General features: G+C 43.0%; 1 protein-coding gene and 1 long non-coding RNA gene across 3 annotated transcripts in view; one reads left to right on the forward strand and one right to left on the reverse strand.

The window, feature by feature from the left end:
• Window positions 1-3,072: 3,072 nt before the first annotated feature.
• On the forward strand, window positions 3,073-4,209 carry LOC132323350 (uncharacterized). The gene is made up of 2 exons (XR_009485320.1): window positions 3,073-3,257; window positions 3,417-4,209. It is a non-coding gene; the product is annotated as an uncharacterized LOC132323350 (long non-coding RNA).
• A 4,337-nt stretch (window positions 4,210-8,546) lies between these two features.
• Window positions 8,547-13,019, reverse strand: part of NARS2 (asparaginyl-tRNA synthetase 2, mitochondrial) — a 48,694-nt gene continuing 44,221 nt past the window's right edge. For both annotated transcript variants that reach the window (XM_059838447.1, XM_059838448.1), the window contains exon 14: window positions 8,547-9,277. In XM_059838447.1, the coding sequence (XP_059694430.1) occupies window positions 9,133-9,277 (145 nt within the window). In that variant the 3' untranslated portion in view covers window positions 8,547-9,132. The remainder of the gene's footprint in view (window positions 9,278-13,019) is intronic.

The raw sequence follows: 13,019 nt of genomic DNA on the forward strand, positions 1-13,019 counted from the left end.
GGGTGGGGGGGGAAGGAAAGGCTTGAGAAATCTGCCGTGCTGCTTGGTGCTCCTTGCCTGCTTTTAATTCTGAGCGAATGCTCAGTCTCCTGAGATGCAGCTCCACAACAATAAGACCTGACTTTATCTTCACGCAACAGTTCCCGCAGCAGAGAGGGATGGGAGCAGCTTTTTGATTTAATGAAGAATTTTCAAGGTTAAAAAAAAAAAATCACCTCTTTCAAGAACTCAAGTCTTTTCAGGCTTTCCACCCTCCACAGAAGAGCAAAGCAAGCCCCCCAGAATGACTGCAATTGAAGCCAAACCACAAGACAGTCCTTTCCTTTTTGTGACAGCAGCTCCAGCAGCACTGGCTGCTTTCCATGAGCAGAGGGAATAGTAGCACAAGGTGCTTTGATCAGATAATGAGACAGTTTGAAGCATCTTCAATAGAGTGTTGTGGCAAAGGCAGGGGCATCAGTGCTCTGATGCCTTAATACAGGTTAGCAGTGTTCAAGGCAAAGAGGCTTCTGTGGAGTTGATGGTCCTACTTTGTCATCTCTCTGTTGGACATCCTGGCCAGAACCAGCACATCCCATCTAGAATGGATAGAGACCCCCTGGGCAGGACAGGGAGGGGCCTGGGGTGCTGAGCTGGATAGCGTCTGGATGCAGCTGGAGGACACTTCCAGTCCTCACACTTAAGATTATTAAAGAAGACTTTATATTCCTATTCAGTCAAAACTGAAGCCCAGTCCCACTTCTCTCACCAGACTAGACACTTAGAAATAACTTTGCCTGGAGCTGAGCTGGGGCAGAACACTACTAATGCACTTCTCAGTTCTGGACCCAGGTAGAGGCTTTTTTTTTGCACCTGGTGATTCCCTACTAGGGCGGATGAGCTCCTCATGCAAACTCTCTTGCCTGGATCCAGACACATTTTTGGCACCTACCTTTACCTTTTCTCTCTCCTGCACCCCCCCCCCCCCCCCCTTTGCTGTTTTTACCACGGAAGTGAGGGGAACTAGGAGGTTTCCCATTTTTTTCTCACCTCCTCAAAACAGAAAACCATTATACAACTGCTTGGTGGAAAGTGCACCAGGCAATGCTCCAGACACAGACACTATTCTGACATAAGCATAAAGGCCACTTCATCTTTGTTTTTCCCCGATGAGGCCGGCAGCTCGGCATGGGAAGGACTCCCTCTATGGACACTATTTGGCACAATGGGGCTTTGAGCGCAGCTGGACCCAGGGCAAGCAACCATAAAACAAATGATAATAAAACAGGCAGGGAGAAATCTTTGCCGTGCTGCCCTGCCTGCTTACCGGTGTACTCTCACATCCTTAGGCATTACTTCAAGAGCAGATGGTGCTCTGTGGTAGAGCAAACGAGCAATTATCCTCCTGACACCCTGCAAGGCCTCCCCACATGCGATTGCAAGAAGTTACTTCACCCCAAGCTAAGAGCTGTTGTCTGGCTTTTCAGCATAATTGGACGTAATCAAGTTTAATTTGGTTGGTGCAGTAACTCTGAAGACTTTTGTAACTGGATTACTGTTGGCTCAGCGGTCATGTGCCATTATATCTGCTGGTGAAAACAGAAGCCAGAATAAAAACAGATGCTTTCCCCCTACTCCTCCTTCCAGTGACACCCCTCCAGGACATGAGCTTGCCCTGTATAGCCAATATAATGAACTAAAAATTCTATTAGAAGAAGGAAGTCATTGCTGTTGTATTATGTCCAGGCCTCTTCTACAAAGTGTAAATTACTTAGAATATATATTTCTCTACATTTGTCTACAACTGTTGACCATGCACAGCTTAGAGCTAAAACTACTGGAACACAGACCTACTATGCATACGAGCTTTTAGAATTATAAATCTTATTATTCTAACTATACAAGTAGGGAAGCTGAGACCATGAGCAGGAGTGAGTGGCTGATGAGGATGGACTCCCCCAGATCCTGTTTTCCACTCTACACCACCATCTGAGAACCAGGAATATAGAGAATGCTGTGTCCATAGCAGACCTATAGCTTTACTGCAGGTAATCTACAGGTGAGAAAGGGTACCTGGTAAATGCAACAAAGCCAGCAGCATAAAGACCTTATTTTCAGACCCCCCAGCTACTACGTCGTGGAAGAAGCATGTGGAAGCCATCATACTTTAGATCAAATTTTGCAAATTCAAGAGCCTTTGTTGTCTTTTGTAATGCCCCTCAAATGCTGACAGTTAAGACACACTGATATACTCCCAAAAGAAGCTGAGGCCAGGGAAACAAAGACTGAAATATGGAAATATGGCACTTTTTTAACAGTGAAAATAATCAAGGAGCAATGCATGGAGGGGATATGCCCTTGTGGTTTCAAAGCATTTTAGCCCTCCTGGCTGAGATGTCGATTGCATTTTAAACAGACATCTCCTAGAAGTCTAAAGTGTGAAGAGACTTTGCTGAGATAAGAGCAAAAGCTGCTCTGCAGTTGCCAATCCCAAATGCTACACAGCAGCCACCCTCCCAGCTGAATGCTGTTAAGCTGTAGTTGCAGGCATATGCATCTCTGGTTTTGGCCAGATGGCTATTTTAAGTTTCTAATGATCTGGGAAATGAACACTTCATAATGTTCTATCTCAGAGGGTTTAGCACAAACTTTCTTCCTTTTATCCATGGCAGCACTGTTACAGATGGTATTGGATCTCAATTAGGGACTGGAGTAATGCAGTGCTAAAAACATTGTGTTTTAGCATGTACTCCAAGGACATGGCAACATAATCCTGCCTGGCAAGTCATCCATCAAGTTCATTAACAAATAGGCCCATGAAATTTGTTAAATACTTGAACCTTATACTTCCTAAATCACCATGAACACTAATAATTTATTAATGCCATTAGTAATAATGGAATTTGAAAGACTGTTTGAAGCCACTGTATAAACCAGGCCCTCGGATTTGATTTGTGTGGTTATTCGAGTTTTGCAGGTGGCAAAGTTCAGCCCTGCAGGGTGATCTGGAAAAGCACCAGCCATGCATGTTTACAGAGAAGCACCTAAAGCACGCCTTTCCCAGAACTCCAGCTGCAGAGTGCTGGAGCAGAGCCCCATCTTGGCAGCTATGACGCCACTTATATGCTGCTGAGCCAGCCTGAAAGCACATGGTGATTTATTTATACTAAACAGCTGCAGAGGTCATTTCAAGTGCTTCACAGAGATGCCATCATGTGAGCCCAACCTGCCAAAAGGAGACCTCCTCAGTTACAGTGATGACAGAATCTCTGCAGTAGGTAAGTGCTCACAGCTGCATCTCCTGGAGCTGCAAACTCGCTACCAGTTGAGCACTGCGTTTCTGTAGCTTCGTGCAGAAAAGGGAGAAACCTGTTCTCAACTCTGACAGGGCAGCCTGGAAATGAAACCCTAATCCTGACTCTTGCTTCCCTCCACAGCCTCTGGCAAGTCCCTTCATCTGTCACTGACCTGGAGTGTCCCAGCTGTGTGAACAGCCCTGGCAGCACTGACACTGAGAGGTCAGTCAGCCTTTGAGTTGGCTGTGGTGGGAGTTCAGCTGTCTCCTGCCTGGATGTGCAGCCCATGGCCACGTGCTCATCAATGGAGCAGCAGCAAGGCTGGGGGACAAGCAGAAAATGGGAGACCCGTGTCTCAGAAAAATATGGATCATATGCCTGCTTCACGCAGCTTAACCACAGTACTGAGCACAGAGTGCCCAGGATCTTCAAAGGGCCATCAGAGATACTGGAATTATTGCTCAAAAATGACTTTGAAGGTAAAGACACCAAGGAAGTATTACTAAAAAACATTGTGTCAGTGGTGTAATTATTTTCCACCGGGACTAGAAATGTAGCCTCTTTTTGAAGCCAGGACAGATAGTAGGGAATAGCTACAGAATAGTTCCATACTGAAACTTAAATGTTTACATGATTACCAAGGCCTCCTACCAGTCCTCGTTGATTTTTTTCTGAGCTGTTTGCATACTTTTTTGCCAGCAACCTGTATGATCAGTGACTTCTAAAAACTCTGAACTCCATTCTTTCAGCACAAGTAGCAGTACATTACCCTGCTGAAAATAGTAAGACACACAGATATCAACGAAGAGCAAAGCAGAAGATGAAGCCTTGCAAAGAAAATTAAAAATCTACTCTTCAGGCTGCCTCAAATTATTCAGAAAAAAATCAATTGTAAGAGTAATAAAAATAAACAGCAGGATTGCTATCTCTGAAAGGCCTCGGGACATACAGGGATAGATAAAAATCTCTGAAGCACAGGCGAAGATCTTAGAAATGCCAAAAATGCATTTGAAACCGGATCAGTTGCAAACATCCTGCCTTATTTCTGGTGTGGCAGTGCACCCAAAGGCAAATAGAGGGAAGTCTCAAGAGCAGGCGCCAAGCAGGGATTTGGTTGATTTGGGTCACTTCCATGCTTCTGCCACACATCTTCCCTAACCTTGGGCAAGCAGATTAATTGCTCTATGCCTCAATTTTCTGCAGTAAAATAGTGTCAGCAGTAAGAGCAACATGGATTCTAAAGTAATTTCATCCGTATTTCACTCACAATAGAGCCTACAATTTCTGATGTAACTGGTACATGACTTTTAAATGGCCATGCAGTCTTGTCCCTCTCTGGCCCTTTATGTGAAAGCTCTCCCTTTACAGCATCTTTCCTGTACACCTTGTGCAGCAGACACCGCAGCACAGCAGCCATAAAACAACGGGAGCCATAATTTCTTTGAACTCTGGGTCAAACTTGTTGTTAGCCAAGTCTGTAAGAACTCATATAGTAAATTACATATGTCTATTTATCAGCAGGATCATAAAATAAAAGTTTACAACCCTTCTGAAGGTCATGGCTCTGCAACAAACTGTAAGACAAAACAATAAATTCACCCCCAAGACCACCATTTTTGTGGCTTTAGCAGCTTTGGTTAGGTCTGAGGAAATTAGAACTCTGTCAATCTTTATAAAAAATCCTATTTCTCCTTTGGACCCATCTCTCATTTGTCCCTAAGTATAATGTCTAAAGGCTAAAACAACAGTCATAATGGCTGTTACTGGTTTCAGCAACAGCAAAGCCACGTTTATCTCTATACACACATTTAATGGAAACAAAGACAAAAGTTTCTTGGCAAATTAGCCCCCCTCACCCCCTGAGGAAAAACACATCTATAAGCTATTCCCAAAACAATCAATATTAGTCCAGCAAGCAAAACTGTACATCACGTTTCCCATCAAAGTCTTGGCATTCCCTCAAACAAGTGATGCCTTATAAATTACAACTACTACCAAATAAACCAGAGAGAGAACTGCTGAGCTGGGCACCTTGCTGCGTGTTTCCCTCAGGTCTGGGGGCCTGAATGCAGGTAATTCAGCTAAAATCCCTGTGCTGGTCAGCTGATGTTTAATCATTTGGCCCATGTACTTTTTTGTCTCTGCTTATACAGAAGGTACAACAGCCCAGGATCTGAGCACTGCCACAGTACCACAATGTAAATCATAAAGGAGAGAACAGCAATCTCTGCTCCTAACTTCCAAGTGTGCATTTGCTCTCCTGTGGATTTAAAAATGAGAAGACTGGAACAGGGTGTTAGTTCTGCAGGTATTAGTTTTTCAATTAAAAATAGAGCACTTTGGGATACTTTGATCTTACACATTAAAAAATTAAGTGAAGGGATTATCTGATATTCTTGAAGTGAAAAAACCAGATGTTTTCCTCTAAATACTCTTCTGAGAGGCTGGCATTTAGTTATGCAAAGTTTATGGTGTAGATCTTTTATCTCCCATCACTCTGTTCTAATGTTGCAAAGCTACCGACGCAGTAATCAATGACACTCATTCTTTCCTCTGAAGCTCAAAGTGAGGACAGCCTTGAAAAGAGGCAAGCTGAGGAACTGAAACTTCAAGATATACTTACGAAATGATGCTAGCAGAGACAGTGCTGGTAACCTGGGCTTGAGAGGTGACTGCTTATGGCACTAAAAACACCCCAGCACTAAAAACACACTGGGCACTGCACGGTGAGCCTAAGAGGTGATTCCTGTGTGCAAAGAGTAACAGCTGTTTATTTGAAGAAGTGTCACAGTTTTTATCTGGCTTCAGTCAGTGTCAGGGTGCAGACTCTAAGAGAAGATGTAGCAAGGAAAGCTGCTTAAATTAAGAAAATCTTGGTGCATTTCCCTGCTTACATGTCCAAGAGAAATGACCTCCCCGTCCTCCAGATTAACTTCCGTTTTGTTCTAGAAGGGAGATTCAAAGGAAATACATGACATTCCACGTGGAAATCCCAGAAAAAACATTTTGCATTCCTTGGCAATACCAGTCCATGTTATATATACATAGCACGAGGTGAACAATGCCAGCCTGGAGGGAAACAACGGCTCCCACCCTTGCTGGCTATCCATAAATTAAGTTTCTCACAAGAATGCCAGTCTCGGTATTAACCCTGAGCAGTATCATAAGGCAAAGGGCCTCAGCCTCTTCTCTCTCTCACCACTAGCAAAACCAGCACACGCTGAAGGCTGCTACCAAAACTAGACAGCCTTTCCTTCCCCTTCTGAGCCATCTGGTTACCTCTCTTGGGACAACCCTGTTCAGCTCCTGCTTCATCTGCCAAATTACCAGGGGTATTTTTTTTGAGCTTTCAGACCCAGGGGCAATGTCCCCTTAGCTCACTGGATACTCAGCTCATCAAGCACCTTGAAATGAACCAGGACAGGTAGAAGACTGGGGAAACTGCTCCTCATGGAAACACACAAAAAAGCACTCACAGTGCATACTTGTTACTTCTTTCTTACTTACATCTACCTATCTGCAAATCAAAGGTTCAACCTTTACCTTCAGTCCTGCAACAACCTCTGAAAAGGGCAAAGAACAAAAGGTGGATTAGATCAGTTCTTTGTTCTTGCCCTGTCACCCTGACAGCCACCCTGCAAACCTGTTTGAAGCAGTTGTGTCCTTCCCTGTAACTTGTGACTCACGTCACATTAACTGCGAACTTTTTGGCACCTTCCATTGTCTTCTTTTTTCCATCTTGTTTTTCACTGTTGCTGTTTAGCCCCACCTTGCCCATCAGATCTGGCATCTCAGAGCAGGATCAACAACCTCCCATTGATGCCAAAACCAATGCAGGCAGCCCAGAGCTGCTGTTGGGGATTGCCAGCAGAGTGGACAGGAGATGTTTTGCCATCACCCCACTCTGTTCCCAGAAGATGGGCTTCCAGTTCAGGCACTCTCATTTACAGTGACTGTGACAGAATCAGTGACTAAGGACCTCAATAAGGACACCTGCTCATTGCAAGTTATTTAGGGAACATGCTATGGATGGGGCTGTTTGGCAGCTGTACTCTTTCCACATCTTTCTGCAGAGAAGTCATTCCAAAACATAAAGGCCAGCAATAACACTTCAGACAACATACTAAAGGAGAGATGGTCCAAATGCAGGAAGATACTTCAGTGTCTGATGTGGGAACTTCTCAGTGGTTTCAAAGGGAAGGCAGGTGCTCAAACTGTTTTGTGGAACCAGACTTGCCAACTCAGGGCTGTACCGGGAAATGCAAACCATCAAACGCACAAATAACACCTGCCTAATCGAGTGGATGAAGGAGACATGAAAACATCTTGATATGCAGGAGATGTCTCAGTGCACACAAGAAACCCCCCAAAGTAATGACCTTGTGGTGATGTTGCTTGCATGATCATAACAAGTAAAAACCCCAGCCATGGAGCACACCGAGACATGGCAGGTGCCACATGACACAAACAGGTATTTTTAGATGCTGCAGGTGCAGTACCACACAGCCTTACCAGAGAGAACTGTGACTGCAGTATTACAGTTTTTCAATTTCTTCCATCTACTTGGAAAATAAGTTTTCAGGGCTGTCCTGCAGCCACTTCTCGTACTGTGTGCCCATATACATGGTTTATACTCCAGCCACAGTGGGCTTATGAGTAGCAAGCACTATGAAAATGATAATTTGCTGGATTATGATCATTTGGAAGGGAAGAAGGATGCTGGAAACCCTCAGTTCAAGTCCCAAATAAATCACTGGTTTCCAGTTGCCTCAGGCAAGTCACTTGCTCTTCCCATAACACTGTCTTCAAAACAGAAATGAGTATTTCTTTACCTGGCAGAGAAGCTGAGAGCATAAACCCATTAGAGACTGCCAAGGAGTTCAGATCCTATAGTGATAAGCGATTACTTAATACACAGCAATGCTTGGGAGCATCTGTTGGTTGTTTTGCAATGCAGACCAAACTGCTTGGTCCGATGAGCACATGAGAGATTTTCTCAATAACAACACAGAAAAGCAAAGCAACAACAAAACCCTACCATGAACTGCAAGTTGGCTCTGGAGAGATGGATGGATGAATGAACTCTGATCTAACTGAACATTTCTGTCTGCTGTGAATGTGTGCTTTCTTGGAGACAGAAAACAGATACCTTCTGCAGAAGTTGTGCAACTAATTTGGTTATACAGAAAATGAAACCTCTACCAGACACTGAAGGAAACTCTCTCATGCTGAGAGCGACAGTTTTATAACAGAAGAAGAAACCATACAGAGTTATAAAACAACCCAGTGTACATCTTTATTGATGATTCACAAAATCAAACATCATTCAACAAACTCACTCCAGCAATTCCACTATGACATTGTTCCTTGCTAGGTTTGGCTGATTTTTCCAAAATAAACAATATTTGTTTTTAACTCATAGTGGGGAGAATCATGTTTTACAGTAGCCATTTCCTGACTGCAGCAGTAGCAAGTGTATCACAGCCATGACAATATTTTAGGTCACACTTCCTTTTTAATATTTCACATAAAACTCCCTGCTACTTTCAGTACTTGTTCAGTACTTCCATGGCATGTACTAGTCTCATGAGAATCGTAACCCTTTAGTTAAGTGAGATTTATTAATACTCCTGAAGTGCAATGAAGACATGAGCTGCTATCAAATTAACTGCCAGTGTCCTTCCATAATCTCACCAGAACATATATTATTTTCAATAACCCAGTATTAAATTGACCAAGAGTTTCATTGAAGTAAAAATTACCTTGATTTCCCACTGAAACACACCCAGTCATATCATGGTATGTTATATACACACAGTTACACCAGCAGTTTTCTCCACATGAGTCTACTGCTGAGCTACAGGAGACAGGAGTGAGAAAACCTGGGGAAAGGAATAACATCTTTGATATTGTCAACTCCCAAGATGTACTGCAGGTAGCGTTCAAACCCCATCCCGAAGCCTCCATGAGGAACTGATCCAAATTTTCGGAGGTCTAGATACCTGTAATTTAAACAGACAGTTACATTTGCAGCACAGTTATGCTGATGTCATTAAAGTGAGCTTTTCATCTAGGGCTTTGCTTTCCATCTTAATTACTTCCCTTTGACCCTAACCACTGTGATTTCTGTGTTGGTCAGGGGTATGAAGAAGCAGAATTGCATTAGCAGAAACCCCAAGTTTAAACCCAGTCATAGCTATGATTTGCCAATACACTACAGCATGCTTTTTTTAGGAGCAAGAACGTATTTGGGTAACAAAGAACAGCTTGAGCACCATATCTCTGCTCATATAGGAAACACCTCTGTAGTTTTAGTACCTAAAATATTCCTAGCAGAGGCACAAACCCAGGCTCCCACAGAATCACAAAGCACTTCCACTGCTGGAGGCGAAGCTCTCTGCTTGGGCTTGTCTAGCCTTTGCCATGTTGGTGTGGAAATCTGTCCTGCAAATTCTTTCAATTTCTGTTTGCTTTTCAATAGCGTAAGTAATTTCATTTCCAGCAATTTCTTTAGAAGCTTAAATAGGTCCTGCTGTCTGTCTACTCAACATTCCTTCCTGTTTTTTTTTCTTTTAAGGTAATTATGATGGCTTTTTGCTACTTTTTCCCCAACCACTCTTACAGATTGATTCATTTATTTCTATAGTAAGCCAGAAAAAAGTCCCTTGAACATATCATCTCTAAAAATGAGATCTGGAACAAGACATTTTATTTTGCAGAACAGCACCTGTTGTGCACAGAAAACTCAGAAAACGTTTGGAAGCAGATACTCTGAGTATATGGGTGTCAACGAGATTATGATGGTTCTTCTATAGTTACTCACTTCCCAGCTGGACTGTGGCTGGTGTGATACTGTATTTGCAGCTATAAATTGTCCCAAACAGTTTTATTTTAACAGAATTGAAAAGCATCTCAGTGCTTCTATTGATTTGTGGGGCCACTTCTGAGGTTGCTGAGGGCACCAAGGTATTCTTCTTTATATAAATGCACTAGTAGGGAATTGAGTGACTCCAGATGTATTACTTGCTTCTAATCTTGGTGTATGAATATTTCATCATCCCAGTTAAAAAAAAAATCAAGTGCACTTAAATATAAATGCATATGTTTTACTACTTATGCAGTGGAGTAGAGGGGAGCAGAACACCGTGAAAGAAATTAAGATTGGATTGATTGCAATAAATGGCTTCCCAAATTTTACATACTGTTAATGAACTGCAAGGAAATATTATATTTGTGTGTATATGTACTTATATATGTATAAATATATAAAATATACGTTTTGTATATTTGCGTGTAGTTGCTGGGACATCAGATCTTTCTTGGCTTGAAGACTGTATTTTAACAGAATGAAGACAAAGTAAAGCCCATGATCACCCTTACTTGCAAAATAAGAGTACTCTCCCACAAATTCTATAGCTGCAAGATTGCCCTGTCACTCAGTTTGACAGTATGCCTTTCATACCATGAAATATAATTTTTCCTTAAGGCTCATTAGCAGTAGTTAAAATTTGGGAAACCAATCCAATATTCAGGTTTTTTCTTCCCCAGTGTTTTTCCTCTCCCCTCCACTGCCCAAATAGCAAAAGGAGAAGCAGAGCTTACTTCTTCCTCGTAGCACTGATACACAAAGTGCAGTTTGCAAGTTGAACAGCAGGCCCAAGAGTGGGACATGTTTTCTGATGACTGGGACCCACGTGCTTTTCTCTCTGTGCTGCTGGGTGATAGCTTGGCTTACTAAGGCTTGGTGCATGCACCCCACACCTCGTGATGAGGGTTATGCTCAGGATAAGAACATGTAGGCTGTGCAACTGCATGGTGGTCTTCACCTCTATCCACTTTACACAGACTGCATTAAGAAGAACTTGAGTCTCTGTAAATACCCTTAACTGCTCCTGGGGAGCTCTGCTGCACAGCTTTGCAAGGGTTTGCAAGGAAGGTGATAGGCAGACCTGATGCTGAGGGTGGTGACTCACAAAACACTCATAAATGTGAGGGATATGGGTGCTGGCCATGGCACATCAAGTCTGCTCAGAACTCCTGACAAGCTCAGGAGTTCTGAGCAGAACTGCCAAAGCAGCTGGTAACTACTTTAGCTGTAACCGGGAATACAAGTAAAAGCACCAACTTTTCTGATCATGTCTGTAAGTGCATCAGCCTTTGCAAAGGCAGTTGAGACTAAGCCCAGCATCTTCTCTCCCTTTTTGCTGGCAACAGAGTTTATAAAGTCATTGTAAGAAGATGAAATAACTCAGCTACTTCCAGATGAACAATAATATTAAATTCTACCCTTGCTTATCCAAGACTTTGATCTGTACATCTCAAAGCACTTTGAGAAGCCATTTTGGCAAAAGGAGCGAAACAAAACCCATCAAAGTTAATGGAACAAGTCCATTGAATTAAATGTGCTGAGGATCAAGACTCTGAATCCGTTCTGATGACTGTGCGTAGAAGAAGCAGAAGAATGGAGAAATTTTCCATTCTTCACAGATGAAAGAAAAAGTAACTGCCTGCAGATGAAGAGAAAAATCCCTTTAGGCTGGAAAATGCTCCCTGATGTTTTCCTACATTCAATAGTCTAGAGACATTGGATGTTTCTCACCTCAAAAAGAGTCGTGAAGTAGTTTAGCTGTTTTTGCCAGTAGCTCAAACTTAAGAGTGGAGCTGAGCACTCTCTTGGCAACTGGTGGACTGTGCAGCATTATTCCAGAAGAGAAGTAAGTTTCTGCGACCCCCAGCTAGCCCAGGTGTTCCTGCTCTAGACCTGACCACTGGTAGATCTTCAGAGATTTGAATCTTACTAAAGTGCGTGCTATAACAACATCCCCCAGCAATGAATTCCAGGACCTCATTATGTGCCATGTTAGAACATTTCTGTTCATCCTTTTAAAGATTTATATTCTTTTATCATCATTGTGAGCTCCCTGTGTTGCACAGCAAGGCACTGTGAAGAGCCTAGTGACCATTCATAAACAGAATGTGTTCTTTTCAGTCTCTTCAAAACAAATATAATCTCAACCTTTTATGCAATCCCCTTGCTATGCTGAAGGTACTGTGGCCAGTTTGAAAAAGGTAAGGCTGAAAGAACAAAGATACTATAGTCTGTGAAACTGAATATTCTACTGGGTGTGCATGTAAGAAAAACCCCCCTGATTTTCTGCCTGCCTCTGACTTGTCCAGCACAGCACTCCATTTTCTTCCCAAGGAGGAGTAATAGGACCAGGTCGCTGCCAAGGACAGTGATGAGCTACCTGTTTTCACTGGACTCTGAAGAAGGTTAAAGGATGAGGTGAGTGTAGTCACTGGCCATGGGCTCCAAGTGGCTCACCAGTGCTACTTTTCCCTAAGCCTACCCTGCCACACGAGGACCCAACAGAACACTCTGACATTCAAGTTTCAAAGATTACCAGAAGTGAAAGAGCCCAACACAGCTCAATCTTCTTCATCCAGAGCAGGAGCACGAACAAAACACAGTAACATCCACTTGAAGACAACAGACAACACCTGCTCTGCTATTGTGCACTTTCACCAGTGTTACAACAGAAGATCAAAAGGGTACCTGGACTGTAAAGGGTTCAGTATGATACAATTGTCTCCACTGAAGCACATAAAGATAATCAGAGTAAGGGAGCAGTGCCTTAAATGTAGGAAGACTGTCTGAAACACTGCTCTCACTGATGGTTGTGGGAACTTTACAAAGTACCTGCTTTGTTACTTTGAAGATGGCACTTGGAGGCTGCAAACAGG

This window comes from Haemorhous mexicanus, chromosome 2, assembly GCF_027477595.1.
Source record: "Haemorhous mexicanus isolate bHaeMex1 chromosome 2, bHaeMex1.pri, whole genome shotgun sequence".
Classification (NCBI taxonomy): Eukaryota; Metazoa; Chordata; class Aves; order Passeriformes; family Fringillidae; genus Haemorhous; species Haemorhous mexicanus.